General features: G+C 52.4%; 6 protein-coding genes across 6 annotated transcripts; 2 read left to right on the forward strand and 4 right to left on the reverse strand.

The window, feature by feature from the left end:
* Window positions 1-344: 344 nt before the first annotated feature.
* BROUX77_002327 (uncharacterized protein) lies at window positions 345-3514 on the forward strand (the record flags this gene model as incomplete). Its single annotated transcript, XM_073746855.1, has 2 exons — window positions 345-1403; window positions 1583-3514. The coding sequence occupies 2 exons, from the start codon at window positions 345-347 to the stop codon at window positions 3512-3514; spliced, it is 2991 nt and encodes a 996-aa protein (XP_073607409.1).
* Window positions 3515-5086: 1572 nt separating this feature from the next.
* On the reverse strand, window positions 5087-7642 carry BROUX77_002328 (uncharacterized protein; the record flags this gene model as incomplete). Its single annotated transcript, XM_073746857.1, has 2 exons — window positions 5087-6471; window positions 6547-7642. The coding sequence occupies 2 exons, from the start codon at window positions 7640-7642 to the stop codon at window positions 5087-5089; spliced, it is 2481 nt and encodes an 826-aa protein (XP_073607410.1).
* Window positions 7643-10345: 2703 nt separating this feature from the next.
* Window positions 10346-12549, reverse strand: BROUX77_002329 (uncharacterized protein; the record flags this gene model as incomplete). Its single annotated transcript, XM_073746858.1, has 2 exons — window positions 10346-11802; window positions 11946-12549. The coding sequence occupies 2 exons, from the start codon at window positions 12547-12549 to the stop codon at window positions 10346-10348; spliced, it is 2061 nt and encodes a 686-aa protein (XP_073607411.1).
* A 1971-nt stretch (window positions 12550-14520) lies between these two features.
* Window positions 14521-15577, reverse strand: BROUX77_002330 (uncharacterized protein; the record flags this gene model as incomplete). Its single annotated transcript, XM_073746859.1, has 2 exons — window positions 14521-15032; window positions 15538-15577. 2 exons carry the CDS (start codon window positions 15575-15577, stop codon window positions 14521-14523), a joined length of 552 nt encoding a protein of 183 aa, XP_073607412.1.
* A 567-nt stretch (window positions 15578-16144) lies between these two features.
* On the reverse strand, window positions 16145-16755 carry BROUX77_002331 (uncharacterized protein; the record flags this gene model as incomplete). The annotated part of the gene is made up of 3 exons (XM_073746860.1): window positions 16145-16240; window positions 16434-16559; window positions 16648-16755. 3 exons carry the CDS (start codon window positions 16753-16755, stop codon window positions 16145-16147), a joined length of 330 nt encoding a protein of 109 aa, XP_073607413.1.
* A 429-nt stretch (window positions 16756-17184) lies between these two features.
* BROUX77_002332 (uncharacterized protein) lies at window positions 17185-18247 on the forward strand (the record flags this gene model as incomplete). Its single annotated transcript, XM_073746861.1, has 4 exons — window positions 17185-17229; window positions 17463-17638; window positions 17742-17950; window positions 18018-18247. The coding sequence occupies 4 exons, from the start codon at window positions 17185-17187 to the stop codon at window positions 18245-18247; spliced, it is 660 nt and encodes a 219-aa protein (XP_073607414.1).
* Between the last annotated feature and the right edge of the window lie 1069 nt (window positions 18248-19316).

The following is a 19316-nucleotide window of genomic DNA, read 5'->3' on the forward strand; positions in this document are numbered from 1 at the left end:
AGACTCTTAATCTCAAGGTTGCGGGTTCGACCCCCGCATTGGGCTCAATTCCCAGTGCTCCAGAATATCTGGATTCTCCGAACCACCACGTCCTCACTTTTTGTCTCATGAGCTGGCTGGCCGGCCGTGATCCGGCGTCATTGCGGCATCATCACCTGCCCTCCGTCGCTTGAAATGACTGTCGTATGTCGAGAATCCCTCGCGAGTAGACAGGTTAATAAAGACTTTCAATTCAATTCGCTTGAAATGACGATCTGACATGCGGAAGTGACCATTTCCCGCTCTTGGTGTCCATCCCGCTGCCAGGGCACACAGTGGTCCCGAGCCCCGCGGGGCGCTTCCTCATGGATAAGCTTGACAAAAAGAAGTTCGACGCGGCATGCAAGGCCGGCGCAGCTCGCCTGGACGACCTTGTGAGAGAGTACCGGAGGTCAGACGGCCAGATCCCGGAAAAAAAGCACATTGACGACTTCGCGAGACTGCTACAGGATGTGATCCTGGACGCCCTGGTCGCATCAACGCCCAGGTCTCTGGGCAAGGCCAAGAGCTTCCCATGGTGGAACAAGGATTGCAGCGTCGCGCGTGCGGAGCAAAGCGCAGCGCGGAACAGGGTGGAAAAGGCAACGACACAGGCCGCAGCACAAGAGGCCAGGACCGAACGCCGCGAAGCCAAGAAGCGCCTCAGGCGCGCACTCAGGAGCGCGGCTCGGGCTTTCTACGCCGACCTGCTGGCGAAGGTCACTGATACCCGAGACCTCTTCCGTATCGTGAAATGGAGGACGAAAGCTCCGCACCGCCACTCCCCAGCACTATCGCCGGCGGACGGAGCGGAGGCCACGGTACAAGACACCACGGAAAAGATCGCTCTCCTTCGCAGCGTGCACATGCCTTCCGCCCGGCCAGGGGACATCGAATCCCCCGCCCTGCAGGTGGAACCGAGGACCCGGGGCTCCAGGACGGAAGCCCCGCCGACACGCGCCCGAATCACCAGAGACGAGGTGGAAGCTGCTCTTTGGAGGCCGCGCAACACTGCCCCCGGCCCGGACGGCCTCTCGAACAACGTCCTGAAACTGGCCTGGCCCTCCCTCAAGCGGCAGGTCACCCATTTGTTCAACGCAAGCTTCTTCTGGGGCCACCACCCTGCCTCCTTCAAAGAGGCCAAGGTGATCGCCCTGCCAAAGCCCAACAAGAAGGATCGCTCGTCGCCATGGGCCTACCGGCTGATCTCGCTGCTCCCGACCCTGGCCAAGTGCCTGGAAAGGATCGTCGCCCGCCGTCTCTCGTGCTGGGCGCTGGAGGCAGGTCACATCCAAGACAACTACGCCGGTGCGGTTCCGGGGCGCAGCGCCGAGGACATGTGCCTACGCCTGGCGCACTCTCTCGAGCGCACAGCCGACCTCAGGGTGAGTCTTCGGTCCTCACCTTTGATATCAAGGGGGCCTTCGACGCCGTGCATCCGAACCGCATGGTCAAACGACTGGCGGACCTGGGGTGCCCGGCTGGAACATGTCGATGGGTGTCCTCGTTCCTGGCGGGCAGGCGGGCTTCCCTAACCTTAGACGGCGTCTCCGACGCTCTCCAGCCAACAGGTGGCAGCCTCCCACAGGGCTCGCCCATCTCCCCAATCTTGTTCATGCTGTTCATGTCGCCGCTGTTCAAGATGCCACTCCCCTGCACTCTCCGTGGGTACGCTGACGACGGTTGCCTAGTCAACTCAGACTCGTCCCTCGAAGGCAACTGCTCGGTTCTCTCCCGCTCTCTGGAGCTCGTTGACAGCTGGTGCACGGACAACGGCATGGCGCTCGACCTGACGAAGTCCGAACTACTGCACGTGACGCGCAAGCGTCATGGACAAAACCCAAGCCTGCGACTCCCCGACGGCTCTACGCTGGAGGCGGTCAGCCCTCGCGAGACCCTGCGCTGGCTTGGCGTGCGCTGGTCACGAAACCTCTCCTTCGTGCCACACATCCGAGACGTGGCACAGAGGACGGCACCGGCCATTCGCGGCATCCAGATTCTGTCCGGGTGCTGGAAAGGCGCCCCGATCAAGGGCGCCCTCACGGCGGTCCGCGCATGCGTGGTTGCCAAGCTGTCTTACGCTGCGGCCACATGGTGGCGCCCAACCCCGCCCAACGCTCCGCTGAGCCGCGGGTTACTGGGGGCCTCAAGGCTCCTCGACCGCACCGTCCGCAGAGGCCTCCGCGCCGCCCTGCCGCTATATTGCACCACACCCTGTGCAATATACAACCTCGTATCGGGCTTCCCTCCCATGCGCTATGCGCTGGACAACCTCCTTGGGTCGGCTGCTCTCAGAGTCGCGCTGGCCCCGCCAAACCACCCCCTAGGCTCCATAAGGCCAATGTGGGGCATACTGGGTGAGCTCAGGAGTATGCTCCCATACGAGCTGTCCACGAGCTTCCCGCCGCCGTGCAAGGGCAAGCTACCTTCGACCCGGGCCCCGATCCGGGATGACAAAGAGGCTACCGCTGCAGCACACCTCGCTCTGGTCCGCTCCTCCCCCCCCTCAGACCTGTGGCTATACACAGACGGCTCGAAGCTGAGTCCGAACAGGGTTGGCGCCAGCTGGGTAATTATCCAGGGGGGACAGGTCCTGCTCTCGGGAAACCGCCCGGTCCCTTTCCGCGCCGAGGTGCACGACGCCGAAGTGCTGGCCATTGCCGAGGCCATAACCGCCGTCGACCTGCGGGACAAACCGCGGTGCCGCAAAGTCTGGATCTGTTCAGACAACATGGCAGCGGTGAGTAGACTCACGTCCCGGGACGTCAAGCCCGGAACCTCCGAGGAACACCTTCGGAGAGCCCAAACAATTTGCGCGGACTGGTTACGTCCCGACGCCAACCATCCGCGGCCAAGACCGTGGCCAGATGGAGCCATTGAGGTGGAAGCGATCTGGGTTCCAGGCCACTCCGATGTCGTGGGCAACGAGCTCGCCGACAGACAAGCCAGGTGGGGTGCAGACATAATCACCACAAGGACTGGCATGTCACTCTCCTGGGCACGCAGTGAATTCCGCGCCTGGGTCACTACCGCATTTCGCGCCTGGTGGGAGGCAGAGGGTCGCAACTCCAGACCTCACCTGCGCCGCCCGGTGCAGGCCCCGAAGAAGGGTTGGACAAGTCTCCTTGACGAGACCGATCGCAACCTCGCCCGCGCGGTGCTGACAGCTTTGTCAGGACACGGCGACTTTGCGGCCTATCACCGCCGTTTCGAGCACGAGGACGCCGTGCTCTCCTGTCCCCTCTGCGGAGCCGACACGAGCCCGGAGCACATCTGGGTTTGCCACCACAACCCACAGCGGGTGTCCAGCAGCTTCTTTCAGAAGTTGATCGGTACCAAGCGCGGAGCCTGCTGGCTGGCCGCCAAAGCAGCCAAAGCCCCCACGGCTTTGTTGGCTCACTGCCGCATGAGGCTGGACACGCAGGCGCAAGACGCGGCCTTTCCCGCGCTCCTTCTGCCACCTGGAGATGGCGTACCCTCGGGGTCTCCCCCTTAGCGCGTTTGCGCTGCCATCACCTCCCCTTTTCCTACTTGTTTCCCTCTTTATTTGTACTTCCCTTTGTTGTTTCCTTTGTTTTTGTTTTTATGTTTGGTCTGCATCAGCGGCGAGGCCAGGACTCTGGGCCAGGTTTGGGGCCACACAAGCAAAGGACAGTCTCAGGGCTGGGCGGGTGGACACACTTTAGTCATTACACTTTGTGCGGGGGGTTTCTGTATGCATGATTTGGATTTTGGGTTTCTGTTTCTGTACGTAATTTCTGGTACTACTTGTAGTCCCCTGTCGTATGCCGAGAATACCTCGCGAGTAGACAGGTAAAATAAAGACAATCAAATCAAATCAAAAGAATCAATCAATCAACCGTCGCTTGAATTTTTTGCCGTTTTTTTTGGGTCACTATGCTCAATGGGGATTTGCTCGTGTCCGCGAAATCTGTTGCGTGTTGGCAGTTGTGACAGGTAAAATCAAGACATTCAATTCAAATCAAGTTGGAAGTTGTAACTAACTATAGTTATATAAACTCTCATGTTCTATGTTCAATTAATTAGCTAGTTACACAGGAGACCTCCCCCCTCTTCCCTTTGGATACAGCACATCGAGTACGAAGAAGGAGAACACAAGCGCCAGACTCTATCTATGCATGCTTCCACCATGACATTAGAGCAGAGAAAGAGAAGTCGGAATTGCACGGCACTGGTAGGTCTAATAGTCCAGTCCATGATTCCAAGGCTGTGAAGAGAAGAGAAGAGAAGAAAAGGCAGTCTCTCTATGAATAGCTGAATGGAACAACAGCAAAGAAGAAGAAAAAGAAGCAAAAAAACCTGGGCCTACAGGCGAGAACGATGGCTGTGTATCTGCAATATGTAAGATATCAAGAAAACAAAAACAAAAATAGGATCCAACGAGAACAAGACAGAAAAGAAAGATGACAATCCGTGGACAACTGTCAGTGCCGGAGCAAAAAAAAACCTCAGTTATAACGAGAATCTGTAAAAAGAAAAAAAGGCAATGAACATGCTAGTCTGGGATAAGAAGAAGGAAGAAAATTCTGAGAACAGTCAATGATAATGACAGGCTGTAAAGCAATGTAGCCAAACTAGAAAGACAAAAGACTACCGGAGCCCATGGCCTCCGAGAGCTCTCGGTGGCATCTAGACAACCCCAGATCGTCATCAGCATCAGACAGGATACTTGATCTGTGTAGTACAAAACATAAAACAAAAGTCATTAGTTAACACGTCCGGTTGTTGGACATAGCCTGTGCCTGTAATGTAAGAAAATCAAGACTCAAAGCGATGAACTCTCAACCTTTTTTTTGGAGTAGAACAGAGAACTTGAGCCACAAACAGAAACAAAAACAAGGAGTGATCATATGCTTCATAAAACAACGGTTAGCGACGTGCCATGGAAATATGGCTCGAGCTTTACCTGTATCGTGTAATTGGCGTCATAAAAGAGAACAAGAAAGGGGGTATACGGTGCATGGATCTGCCACAATGTGCTGAACACATGGGCATGGTGACAAAGGAAAGCGACGGGGTAAAAGAATGGACGAAGAGGAAATCCTCCTCAGCTGTCTGTCGGCCCAGTTGTAGTCATGTTGGGCTTTAAAGACGGATTGGTGGCAGAGTTGGGCTTGACACGGGCACGGCCGGAAATGGAGACACTGCGCATTCTCTGGCTTAATGGGAGGTAATACTTGATGATGCCCTTAACGATAAGGTCGAAATCATCTTGTATGACCTTGCCCCAGCGTTCAGAGCCACCTGCAGTAGAATTACCCGGGAGAGGGAGTCTCACACCGCCGGTGGACACGGAAAGACCCTTGTGGAAGAACAAACCTTCAAAGGACAGAGGGCTATCAAACTCTTGGATCGTTCCAAGTCGCATATTGGGCGCAGTTTCATCGGGCATGTCCTCGGGCGGGTCATCTTTGACATGAATAACATTACTCAGGGCGTCAGTCTTGAACTTGTTGCCAGCATTGCCCTTTGGGTTTTTATACCAGTCGGCATCGGTCCCGGCATGGACAGACTTGGCAAAAATTTCCAAGTTGGCATTGTCAATAGTAACAACAACAATGTTGGGATTGTGTGCGCGAATAGTCAGATCGAACATGAGTTCGGGCTCACTAGCAAGAACATTTTCAATAGCAATAAGCTCAATATCTGTAAGCGGCTGTGAAGTAGCAAACATAAAGCCAATAGCACCAGTAATGACTACCAAAACCATCATGGTGACTACAAGACAGGCAGCTAGTCGGTTGAGTGCAGAAGGTCGACTTCTATAGGTCTGGGATTCAATATGGCGCTGAGCCTGGCCGCGGCGGCTCTGACGGCCAGCTCGGTTCTGCCTTGACGAGTATGGAACCAGAGGAGTGCGCTCATCATCGGGGGCAGCTTCGTCCAGGTCATAGACATTGGATAGATTGCAGGAAGCAGCTTGCCGGTTTGTCTGGGACCGTGATGTCATGTATCGGGGCCTCGGCGGCCCTGAATTCTGGCGGGAGTTGGCGTGCATCTTGGCTCGCGCAGGGTTGATGAAGGGAGACTCGCTATCAAATAAGGAGGTGTGGCTGTTGTGGGCACGTCCATATCGGTTCATGTGGTGGTTGTGAATGCGAGCAGAGTTCCTAGACAAGCCAATATTGCTCCTATTAGAGGCCCGGCCATCATCATCGCCATTGAGCGGGTCTGTGGCATTATTAAATGAGTTGGCAAACTTCATATTCTTCTTGGAAGATGTCGAAGGGCCTGGGGCGTCGATGACGCTGTGAATGGAGCGCATAGGCCGATCAATCTGACTAGCCATGGAAGTAGTGCTCGGGGTTCTAGAATGATGATATCTTCGAGGGCCGTCGTGAGGATTAGAATCATAGACAAAAGTTTCGTCAGAATCAGAATCATCAACAGCGCTGGCAACCTTGTACTCGAAAATCTCGGCCTTGGAGGAATCTAAGGAAGAGGTTGGTTAGAAGGCTTCAGTGAGAGTGGCTTGGGGCTTGTTTGTTTTCCTAATTTCAAGCTTACCAGTACCAGGGTTCATGGGCTGTTTTCTCGTCTGTTTCTTGCGATCCTTTTTGGGTCGGATAGTCTCTGTGCTGGGCATTGCGCGGAGAGTACCTCCTGAGCCTTGGGGCACGGCAGCCAGTGATAGCTGTGGAACCGAGGTCACAGTCTCACTTTCAACGATCATGGAAGAGCCATCAGTAGTAGGTTTGGTCTTGTTGAAAGTGGAAAATGTGCTGGATTGGCGTGACATGAGGGGCGGCTGAGCGACTGGCAATGATGATTTACGGCCATCATTGTAGGTGGTGGTGGCATCATCGTCGGGGTAAGAGGCGGCGTTTCTCGCGCGGACAGTCCGCACACTATCGGCAGACGCAGCATCGGAATCTTGTGAGTTTGGTGTTTGGGGTTCCTCCTGTGGATGACGGGCAGCGAAGCGATCGTGTATCTCAATCATGGCGGTGTTGGTGTCAGTGTCTGAAGCGGCCGGGCCAGGAGAGTTGGGCAGGTTGATCTCCTGGACAGTGGCAAGCTGGTTGGGGTTCTTCATGGTGGGCGTGCGAAGACCAGAAGGGGTCTGAGGGTCATCGGTGTCACTCTCTGACATTTCTGAGGCGAATGTGGCAATGTAGCGGCTGGCCGTGGTTGCGGGCTGGTTGGCTCGCTGCATGTGCACGGGATAGGCAGTGTGAGATGGAGCGGGCTGAGGTTGGGCCAGAGGCGGCGGACGGATTCTTGGAGACACGGGCCAGCGGGGAGGTCCGTCACGTCGGGCTTCAGAAACGGTAGGCTGGAAGGGTGGCGACAAGACCGACGGTAACGGCGACGGTAACGGCGATGGCGATGGCGAGTTGGAGATGTAGATGGAGGAGCGCTGGGGTTTGGAGGGCGACAAGATTCTGAGGGGCGGTTTGTGAGATTGTTGGGCGGTGGTTGACGAGTAGGACGAAGAAACTGACGCTGGCAGTGGCTGGTCTGGGTTTGTGCGCACTCGTGACGGGGCAATGGGAGTGTTTCTAGGTGTCGATGAGATGGGTTGACGTGGAGCTGAGGAATCCCTGGATTCTAAGGGAGAGGCGGCACCAGAGAAGGCATTCGCAGAGAGGCTTGAGGCCATAGTACCGGGTCGCAAGACGATGGATGAATGAAGGCTTGGAGGCTTGGATCAAGTTGGGCCTGGAGGCTACATCGGCATGCCACAGAATGCAATGCCGTGTCGACAGATGACAAAGGGATTGGCAGGCAAGCAAAGCGGCGATCAAGGGAGAGTCGGTACAAAGAAAGAGGAGAGCAGCAAGACAGCCATAGAATAGACGCTGCGGTGGCCGGGGAGATAATGCGGGCGGGAAGAAGCTTGTCTTGTTTTATTGTTGTTGTGGTTGTTGGGCAGACAAGCGGCTAAGGGAAGACAGAAGGCGGTATTATAGTGTGTAAATTGGGGCCCAATAAAAGCCGGTCTAGAGGCAGTTTTACAGCGAGAAAAAAAAAAGTTAAAGCCGGCAAGTCGCTAAAGGATCAAATAGACGATCTTGGAACGAATTTTCGGGTTTTGTAGCGTTGACTGGGTGTGGAAAAGGGAAAACAAAAAATGGTGGTTTTGCAGAGGTTAATTCTGGAGGAGTGAGAGAAGGCAAAAAAAAGAGGGAAAAGAAAAATGGAAAAAAAAAAAAAAAAAAAGAGACGCAAACAGCCAGAAAAATCAGGCAAATTCTTTCTTTAGTAAGAAAGGGGCGCTCAAAATCTTTCGCCGCAGTAGCCGCGCTGCAAGACAATGAACGATGACAAGGACAAAAACGGGAACGAGAATGAGAACAAAACGAAGACAAAAAGCAAACAGAAAAGTTGGCAAGGGGAGAAGAGAAAAATGGTGCATAAAGCTAAGCTTGTGTGGTGTGGGGATTTCTGCGTGGGAAGGAGCTTGGCTTCTTTCTTTCTTTCTTTCTTTCCCTGGTTCTTTCTGTTTGAAGCAAACGGCCACGCTCTTCTTTCTGGTCTCGGCGGGTGCTCTGGTCTTTTTTCACACCAACTAGCGGAAGCTTTATTGGGCAATAAGCAACTGTAGGCCAATGAGACGTGGGCGATGGGCGATGGGCGAGGGGAGATGGGGCCACTACGAAAAGAACAAGGAGACCAAGACAGCCGAAGCCGAGGCGATGCCACACAGAGAGAGAACGACCACAGAATGCAGCGTGAATAAAGCACAGCCAACAGGATAATTAGTGACAGAGTGTCCCGGGCTGGTATTTTTCCCGTACTGGGAGCCTCTAACAACTGCAGGATCTGGGGCAAACCGGCTTGCCCAGTACAAGCCAGGTACAAGCACACGCATGAGAAAGCAAGAAGCGCAGGCTGTAGGAGAGCCATCAGAGTCAACCCTAAGTCACGTGGTGCTCTCTCCGCCCCTCAGAGCCTACGTTTAACCCCGGCCCTTCCCACTTTCACCGCACAAGTCAACATAGTGCGTACATGTAGTACATGTGAATTGCACATGTGAATTGTACACGGAGTGCGTGCACAAGTCGCTCTACGGTCTTCCTCCTCTGCTGCACTCTGCTCCTGCCCAAGCTTTGTCGAACAGAGTCTAGCCCATCGTTCGGTGCCACGCACATGCTGCATGCATATCTTTACTACACGTACCAAAGAGTATAAATCTAGAGAAAACAAAAAAAAAAAAAAAAAAAAACCCATACAGATAATAATTGCATCATTATTCCAAATCTCCATCATGTTGCATTTCTTCGTCTTCGTCGTCGTCGTCGTAGGAGAGAAACCGCGGGTACACCAGCCCAGCACCAGCCCAGTTGCCACTCACCCATTTTTCCTGCTACAACCATAGAAAAAATAGTGGAACTCTCCTCCTCGCTCCACCCGTTCCTTTATCTCAACCCGCCCTTGACCCCTGGCCCAGGACGGCTCTGGCTGAAACCTTTTTTTCTTTCTCTTTTTTCTTTCTCTTTTTTTTTTTTCTTTTCTCCGTGTCAGAAAGGACAAAGGACCGCCGTACCCATCCATCCATGCATAATTCTACATAAGACATAACGTCGACATGTGGTGCGTTGGCATCTGGCGTCATCACCACCGAGCACCGAGCACCACCACCACCACCATCACAACCAACTATAACCCCAGGCACAAGTCAAGTGCTACAAGCACTCCCAAGCCCAATCCAACCCAAGCCCACCCTTTGTCTTCCTCTGGCTTCTTGTTCCTTTGCTCCCACACCCCCTTCCCTTCATCCATTTCTGATGCCCGCTGGCTCTCTCCAAATCCACACAGAAACACACACCACGCCCGACTCTTTACGTCTGTAACTTTGCTCACAAGCGAGACCCAAAGCAAAGCAGAATTTTTCTTCAAAAAGAAAAAAAATGGCGGTCAAGATGAAGAATATGCACAGGTAGATGGCTGCCCTGCAATTTTGCTACGTTCACTACTAACCCTAACCTTCCATTCATGAAAAGGGGACGAAATAGTAACTAGTTAACTCATGGATATATAAACTGCTAGATACATACATAAAAACATCGTGGAGCATGACATGAGATCAGAAATAGGAAATCCAAGACAACAAGGAATCAACAAAATATCCCACCACATTACAAGACAAAAACAGGAGAAACCACGGCCATCTAGCCCAATTTCGACCTCCATCACATCCGCCACGTCGCGGCGTGACAAGAGGAGGATGCCATCATTGTCGTCGTAGTCGTCAAACTGAAAGCAAAAGAAACAGGTAGACGTGAAAAAAAGACTCAAAGAAGAAAACAAGGCCACAAAACCCACTTAGAATTCCATGCCGAATAGAACAAGCCTCTCAACTCTAGTTCTCCTGGTGTTCCTCCTTCTTGCCCCAGCCACCGGCCCACGGCAACCAGCTATTCCGCTTGTTGGCATTGACCGAATCATTGTGGTCTTGAACTAGCCGCAGTGGCCGCGGCTTGTTGCCGGCAAACGTGGTTTGGGCCTGCGGCAGCTTGTCGCCCGGCAGCGCCTGTGGCGGGCTGCTCTGCGACGGCGGCGTCACGATACCGGCAGTCGACTCGTTAGAGACGCTTGATGTCTCGCTGCGCATTCCAGGGAAGTTTCCGGCGGATGGCGTCTGACTGCCAGTGCTGGAGGACATCCGGCCGGAAAGAGGAACCGTAGAGGGGGGCAGGCCGGGCGATGCTAGGGCCGCCCCCGACGCGAAAAAAGTCTGCGAGCGGCGCGGGCCGTTGAAAGTGGGCGACATCCGTCCATCGAGTCCGCGATACATCTGGTTGACTAGAACGGCGCCCCCCGATCCCGTGTACTGTTCGCTCTGGGGACGAGCTCGGCGTACACTGGTAGAACGCGTCATGTTACCAATAGGAACCCGAGGAGCGTTATCGGGATCGTTGTTCAGGCTAGCAAGCCCGGCCGCAGTGGGGATAATCGACATTGGCCGGGGTCTCTTGGGCTTGGCAGTGGTGGGGGTAGTTACATTAGCTGCGGCGGCGACGGCGGTCACCGAGTTTGTAGAGCTTGGCATGGTGTTGAGGTTGGGCACCGTGTTGCTGCTCGTCATGAGCGACTTTGTGCGCTGCAACCAGCCCGCGCCCGAGGAGCCGACGTCTTTGACGGGAGGAGGCGGAGGGAGCTCCTTGTTGGTGTTGACAGACGCCGAATCAGAGGACTGGTCGAGAATCGCCTCGAATTCCTGGTGTTGCAGCAGACGCTCAATGATGCGGTTGATGTACAGAGTGAGCGCCTTGTTCTGATCCTTGGCGTTACGAAGTTCAGATTCCAGGCGGCGGTACGCGTCATTGTGCTCATTGACAGGCCGACGCTCGGCTTCCTCGTCATCGCTGGCTTCACCTAATTCATCAGCCAAAGTCGTACCACTGGTGACACTATGCCCCTCCAGGGCGGCAAGAGTATCTTGATTAGTAGACGTGGATTGGGAAGTCCCGTCCATACTGTTGCGGCGGTTCATGTAGCTAAAGTCAGTTTTGGCAAAGTCGCCGTTTAGTGTCTTTTCTTGGAGCAACAGCTGGTAGCTCTCGTTGTCCTCCATCAGACGAGCATTGGTCATGCGGGCTTCCATGAGCATGCGCTCGACCTCCTGGAGCCGGCCACCGCCCTGGTTCTCGGCCTCGGCGAGCTTGATGGAAATTTCCGCAAGTTCTAGACGCAGTGACTCAATCAGCTTGTCTTTTTGCAGTAAAATCTTGGAGTTGTTTCGCGAGTCGCTGCGTTGGATGGAAGAAGGCGGGGCAAAGCTGCCGCCCTCGGTGGGCGAGTTGGCGCTACTGTTGTCTGTTGGGGTGGAAGAGGTTGTGATGTTAGTATGTGAGAGAAAAAAAACCCACACATATAGTCAAGAGTGGAAGAGGGATAGTAGACAAGTGAAGGGTCAGAGAGTGACAAGACAACGTCTCTTCACAAGGAGGGCTTCTTACGTCTGCTGGGGCGAAGATCTTCGTCGGTAAGCCGCTGCGAGAGGCTGTCCTTGAGGCGTTGGATGACGGCCTGCATCTCCTCTTCGCGGTTGGCCATTTCCTCCTTCTCCTTGGTCATGGAACTCCGCTCGGCCTCGTAGATAGCCTCCATCTCGCGCATTTGCCGGGCAGTCTCCCGTTTTGAGTTGGAGAGAGACTCAATTTGCTCTTCACATTCGTGTAGACGCTCCTCTAGTTTGGCATGTTCTGTGTTGCTGTCCTTTAGGCGAGTCTCTAGCACAAGAGCCTCCTTGCGGAACTGGTCCGTCTCGGCTTCAGCTTTTGATAGTCTGGTCTTGAGGTCGTCAATGGCAGCAATGGCCTCGGCACGGGCTTCCAGCTCGGCATCAGTAGAGTCCCGGAGAAGCGACTCACGGCGGGTGGCTGGGGCTCTGGAGGTAATTATGCTGCCGGTGCGGCTGGGTCGAGAACGGTGGCCATTGGGAGTGGTGGCCGAGGTTGGGGTCACGGGCGATGACGGCGATGACGAGTGGCCAGCGGCAGTGCTGGTGTTAGTAGCCACCCGTCCTACGCCAGAAGCCGGACGCTTGGTGACAGTCGACATGGCTCAGAGACCAAGGCAAATGAAGGGTGCTTGTTCTCGAAAATGGGCTTGGTTGGGCGCTAGGAGACACTTTGAGGATCGAAAAAGGGGACTTGTCCGAGTCAGAAGCAGCGGCGTAAGTCGAGTCTGTTGTGTGGAGGCGGAAGAAGGAGAATGGTCGAAAGAGACAGTGCTCAACGGCAGACGGGTGGATAATTATAATATGGCAAGGGATGAAGCAAATGTAAAGCTTAATCAATGCGGCGGAGGTGGATGGACGAAGGTGTTTCTTTTGGCAGGGCGGGACGGAGAAGAGAAAAAGAAAAGGCGATGTTCCAGAAGCAGCACAGCGGTACTTGTAGTGAGTAGGAGTCGATGTAGGTAGTACATGGAATAATGGTGAAGCGGCACTGTAAACACCCACAGCAACCAGTTCATTTCTTTAGTTAAGTACTGACAAGGCAGGCCAGGCCAACGTGGCGTTATTATTCACCCCCAGGCCAAAGAACAAAAAATGTCAACAACAAACACGGGCAACAGGGCGACTGGCAACAGCATGAACTCGGCACAGCAACCGCCATGTTATAGGCTCGCCTGCTGGAATATAGGCGTGTCATCCAGTCCTGTCCACTATACTGTGAAACAGGTCACTGTACTATAGGCTCGGTTGCCAGAGTATAGGCTAGCCCTCCACTGCTCCGCAAGCCAGTTGCCCTAGATGGACACGACTCAACAGCATGCCTATTGCCTCAGCGCATAGGGAAACCCCGACCGGACTACACATCCTCCTCTCCTCTCCTAGATGTTGTGTTGTCTCGAACAAGGACCAAGCGGTGAGCTTTGGGCTTTGGGAAGGGAAGCAACAGCACAGGCGGCACACAAGTCAACACTAGTTAACTACAACTGGTGCTTGTCCCCTGTAAAGACCCAGAGCCATACCAAGTGAAACAGGGACAATGCTAGAGAAGCCCGCCGAGAACAATATCCCATAGCTAGTCATGATTTCGTGTGTTTGTTTGAGACAGACTGGTGGCCGTGTTGGGAGAGGAGAGGAGGCCAAAGCAGTAAAGTATACAAGTAACTAAAGTTACTCCTTATGCTTGCTTGACTTGGCTGTAGCTCTCGCCTCTCCCCCTCTATCTCTCTCTCTCTCGGACTGCCCGTTTCCGTCACAGTGGCATTCCCTTCTGGCTGAGCCGTGAAGCTATGATCACAAGCGCGCAAGTCGGAGGAGGAAGGGGGCACCTCCTGAGCAAAAGCCCATGACCGCCATATCAGGCGTCAATGCTAATGCTAACGCTTCTACAAATATACAAGCCGCACCACATACTTGCTCTTTGCAAAAGTACTTGCTTGTATACAAACACACTTCAGACGGCCAACAGCCATCCCATGTCGTCGTCGTTGTTCTCAGATCTGCCCGCCAAACAGAACAAGCCGGCCAGCCCCTTGCGTCGTCGCTTGCCTCGTGCCTCATTCATCTGCTCTTTCTCCCCAAAAGGAGCCCAGAAGAGGGGAACACGTGCAGCCCGCTTGACGAGTGCTTACATAAGCCATATACTGGCACTTCTACACCAGACTGAGACATCCAAGAACATCAGCATCACGAGTACCTCTCCAAAAACCACAACTAAACCCCGCCCCCTCCCCCTCCCCCTCCCATGAGCATATTCTAGGCTCACCAATATTCATACATTCCTATCCTCATTTCCCCCCTTCAAAGAGCACTCTTATGTTCTTCGTGCCTTCAGTAGCCCTTCCACGATTCGCCCAAGTCCAGCGCTATCAACATGCAAGTAGATGATGACCGGCTTCCTTCGTTCAGTCTTTCTTCAGACCCTCCTCATTTATCCATGTCATTGACGCTGTGGCATCTCCCCCTCCTGGCCTTGTCATTTTCATTCCTGTTGCTATGGCGCATGCATCGAGAGAAAATCCGTCCCTACTGAAAAAAGAAAAAAAGAGAAAAAGAAACTCTCACAGGAAGAACTTTCAATCATTCTCATTCGTAGTCATGTCACTCATCAAATCCCGAGTCAAGGACTGAAGCGCAACAAACTTGGCCATAACTCTTTTATCGCCCTTCGCCGCTTGCTCTTCTGCAGCTTTTATCAGTCGCTTCATGTCCTCAATTGTAGCCCTAAATTCGAGTAAACCATTGTCAGGCTCATCCGAAGAAATACCAGTAGGCGCATTTACCGTCAGAACTTCGCTCTCAGATTGGCCTTGATTTTGATGAGCCGGAAGTGGCATCTGGGGCGAGACATTGGGATCAGGGACATGTTGCGACACTAAGCCATTCACCTGTTTCCACCGGTAGTAGACCTGGTGCTGAGCCACGTTGTCAAATCCAGCGATTCTTGAATCCACGAGATCGCGGTATATCTGGGACGGAGTGGATGAACTGATCCGAGCATCAATAAACTCCTTGCAAGCGATACTCAGCTCCGTAGTCTCGTAAGACTTGTGGTAGATGTGGTGCAGCTCTAGACTCAGCTGTTTCTCTGCCAAAGAAGGGCGCAACTTCAGCCAGCCTTTGCACAGAAACCGTTCTTTCTTCTTAATGTCACGAATACCCCTCGCCACAGATTTGAATTGGACAACATCCTGACAACAGGTGTAGGCATATAGCGGTGGCGCGACTCGAATTTGGGTCTTCGAATGCTTGTAACGAAACCCGCCTTCCGCAAGCACGATTCTAACAAGCTCCCTTAGCGATTACGTTGTGGTGGGAGCTTCAGAGGACGGGGAATCAAAGCTGACAGGAAGACAATCCATGGAAAAGACCTTAACGTGGAGGACCTCCTTCTGACCCTATAGCTCGTGTTAACAGGTGTATTCAGGAAGAGTCGGGGTGGAAAGTGGCAATGGCTAGTACTGGATGATTCCACTCCTTCAATTCGTTGAGAAATTCGTCCCATGAATCAAAAGTTTGCGCAATTTTGCGCTTCTTTTCGTGGCGCTGGCAAGTTCGGCGAGGCGCGCCATTCTGAAAACGCCCAAACTCACCTAGACTGCGCTCGGCACGGCATTTTGTGCACCAGACCATTGTAGAAGACGTTTTAAGGAGGGGATAGATATGGACGTAGTACAAAGTCGAAATTTCGCGGCAAGTCAGCGTTAGCACGAGTAGCGTGAAACACATATCAATGTCGGTGTGTCTAGATGCGTACAAAAACAATGTACAACTATTTGGATCGTGAGATTTAGACTTTAGACTGATGTTGATTATTGACGATCACTAAGGATGAGTGAAACTCTTAAAATAGGGTTGTGGTTCATGGTCGCACTCCGAGTGCTGTCATGATGTACCCAGACTTCTACACACCGAAAACATCTTTATAACAACGACTGTTCAACACTTCAAAAAAACCAGAGGCAATATCTTTGACTACGCCCTCATATTATCAGTGGGACCTTCGTCTGTTCATTGTTCATCATGGTGAATTAAGAAAAAGAAAAAAAGCTCCAAGCCCAATTGACCGTTTAAGCCATCCATAGTAACGCCTTGCCCCAAAGAATTGGTCCATCATGAGTATGTGGTGTGAAAGTGGTGAGAAAGTATTTTTGCTTTTTATTTTTGAACTTTTATTCTTGACTATCAACGTCAAAGAATTTACGCCTGCTCGCTCAGGATGTCCGAGTCACCGGCATCCAGGATGGCCATGGTGGAGCAGCGGAACAGCTTACCGCAAGAAGTACCCAGCTCAATCTGTAGGATGTATAGTAAGCATGTGATCACTACCCTCCAAAGTCTTGCATTTTAAAGACTTCTTCGCTGGGTTGGCTTCATAGACTGCAAGGCAGTCTTATCCGCCATCATCAGACACACATTGCCAGCATCGACATGTGTGACATGATGTACAAGAAGATTTCAACAGGATGGTGGTGAGGTTGTTACGTACGTTGGTGCCGTTCAGGTGGTGAACGTTGGTCTTGGCCAGCATAGAGTAGTACTCGAGCTCAGACTTGCGCAGAGGGGGGGTGTTGCTGGCAATGATGACCAGCTTAGCCTTGCCGGAGCGGAGAGCCTGTCAAGTAGAGCAAAGGTTAGCAGCACATTCCAGAAATTTTGCTTCATTACTTGGCCATATGGCCGGCGGTAGATTTCAAACGTACCTTGAGGGTCGACTTGTAGCCCAGAGTGACCTTTCCAGACTTCATCACCAAGGCGAGCTTGGAGGAGATGCTCTGGGCATCGCGCTTGGACTTCTTGACGGGGGCCATTTTGTTGATTTGTGATGAGCAACTGTTCGTGGTTGATGATGGAAGATCCAAGTTTGACGGATTATCGAATTTTCGTTCTAGAGTTTTACTTTCCCAGAATTTCCAGCACACCTCAAAAGTGGGCCATTTCCAACTTCTTGTGCCCTGGACATAAAGCCACAGATTTGCCTGTGACTTAGCCAATCACAAATGCGTGCATGACCAAGAGCCCTAAAGTTCCGGGATTCTACCGACGCCACCCACTCGGTTGAAAGAGCTCCAGTGATTTGAAATCAAGGGTTAGAAATCAAAAATTGGCTTCGCCACAAGGTTATGCATACTCTCAGAAGGTCGGTTTTCTTGGATTTCTTCCTGGTCTGCTCTTTCTTCCCTCTAACAACCAACTAATTACACCCATTTTCAGGCACTTTCAAGTTCACCGACGACAAAATGGCCCGCCGTCCCGCCCGTTGCTACCGGTACTGCAAGAACAAGGTGCGTTGATCTTGCTTTGTTGTGTTGGAGTTATCGTCGATTTTTTTTTCCGCCGAAATGAAGCCCAAGTCCGTCTGTCCTGTGTTTCCGGTTTTCGTCTATTTCCAGAATTCGTAATTCATAGACCTTAGATCGCCAACTCGAAACTCACCACCAACGACTGCCCGCCGAGACGTTCAAATCACGCATTAAGAGAGTATGTTTGACTAACATTATCTCTTCTCCTTGCTCAGCCGTACCCCAAGTCGCGCTTCAACCGTGGTGTCCCCGACCCCAAGATTCGCATCTTCGATCTGGGCCGCAAGCGTGCCAACGTCGACGACTTCCCCCTGTGCATTCACCTCGTCTCCAACGAGTATGAGCAGCTGAGCTCTGAGGCCCTTGAGGCTGCCCGTATTTGCGCCAACAAGTAAGTGGCAGTCAACCGAAGCCTACCCTACCCGTCCCGTAGCTCGGTGTCGAGAACGACAAAGTCCAGAACATGGGTTTCTAACACGACTTGTCTTGTTTAGGTACATGGTCAAGCAGTCCGGTAAGGACTCTTTCCACCTCCGTGTCCGTGCCCACCCCTACCACGTCGTCCGTATCAACAAGATGCTTTCGTGCGCTGGTGCCGATCGTCTGCAGACCGGTATGCGTGGTGCCTGGGGTAAGCCCAACGGTACTGTTGCCCGTGTCAACATCGGCCAGATCATCCTGAGTGTCCGCACTCGTGACTCTAGTAAGTTTTTTTTCTATTCCCTGACTCGCACACATAAGATCGCTCCTAACCAGTTTGCCTTATTCAGACCGTGCTGTCGCCCTGGAGGCCCTCCGCCGTTCGCAGTACAAGTTCCCCGGTCGCCAAAAGATCATTGTCTCCAAGAACTGGGGTTTCACCCCCCTCCGCCGCGAGGAGTACGCCGAGCGCAAGGCCGGCGGCCGCGTCAAGGTCGATGGTGCCTACGTCAAGTTCCTGCCCAACTACGGCAACCTGGAGGCCAACATGCGTGCCTTCCCTGACGCCTTCGAGGCTTAAGTGTTTGGCTTCTAGTTTTCAATGAACAACAAAAAAAGAAAGTTGCACCTGAACCAATTGTGAAAAGGACCTTTTTTGAGCACTTTTTTTTGTGAGGGGAGAAACTCGATCGAATCCTGATCAGACTAGGATTGATAACCATGCTACTAGCAAACAGTGCTATCTTGTTATATATGAAGATGCTGATGTTCTAGAAAGTAGATTACCTGATATTGAACTGCTATTCATGTTCACATTCAGGTACAGCTACATGCTGTACATGTATTTTGAAGTCAACTAGCTGATGATATGGATGTCTATATGGATTCTTGTGACGCCGCTTTTGATGGCAATAGCATGATTCGTACTTGTACATGGTTAGTTGTTGACGAATAATGCATGATTGGTAAGAACTGATGATGAGGGGTTGATCAATTTAGTGTCGACCCTAACCCTACTGATGGCAATATTTCTTTGCATGACCTCATCGTGAGACAGGGGCAAAACTGATGAGAGGGGGGACGAGAGGTTGAAGGATAATTCGAATGCACGAATGAAATTAAGGGAGCAAGAATCAAAAAGACCATGTTGCCAAAGCGAGACTCTCGGCATACAAGTAGCTTTGCAAGAACAAGCCCATTGCTATACTATATTTATACAGGTACAGCACCATGGATTTGCACTGGTTCTAGTGTATCAGAGCCCATAATGATAATAATGGGAAACAAAAGGCACAGTGTAATCCAGATCGCCGATTACTATAGTTAATCGTAGACACAATCTTGTCCTCAAGGGTTGGGGCCAGCTGCAATAACTTGGCAGGTTCAACTCATGCATCGTCGACACTAGAAACGAGAGGTTTTCTACATCAATAGAAGGGTTCCCACTAGTGAGTACGAAGAGAAGGTGGTCTTCCATATGACTCCGAAGTCGCAAGGTCTATTTGTATGGAAGTCGATGACGACGAAGGATTAAATTATGGGGTCATTCGCCCATAGTGATTGTTGGGATATTGACACGGGATGAACTAGACAGGACTCGGCTCGCGAAGATGAGACAAGTATGCCGGGTGCTGCGAGTAAGTAGCAGA

The sequence above is a fragment of the Berkeleyomyces rouxiae genome (genome assembly GCF_048999995.1).
Source record: "Berkeleyomyces rouxiae strain 22BRR77 chromosome Unknown BrBRR77_ptg000002l, whole genome shotgun sequence".
Classification (NCBI taxonomy): Eukaryota; Fungi; Ascomycota; class Sordariomycetes; order Microascales; family Ceratocystidaceae; genus Berkeleyomyces; species Berkeleyomyces rouxiae.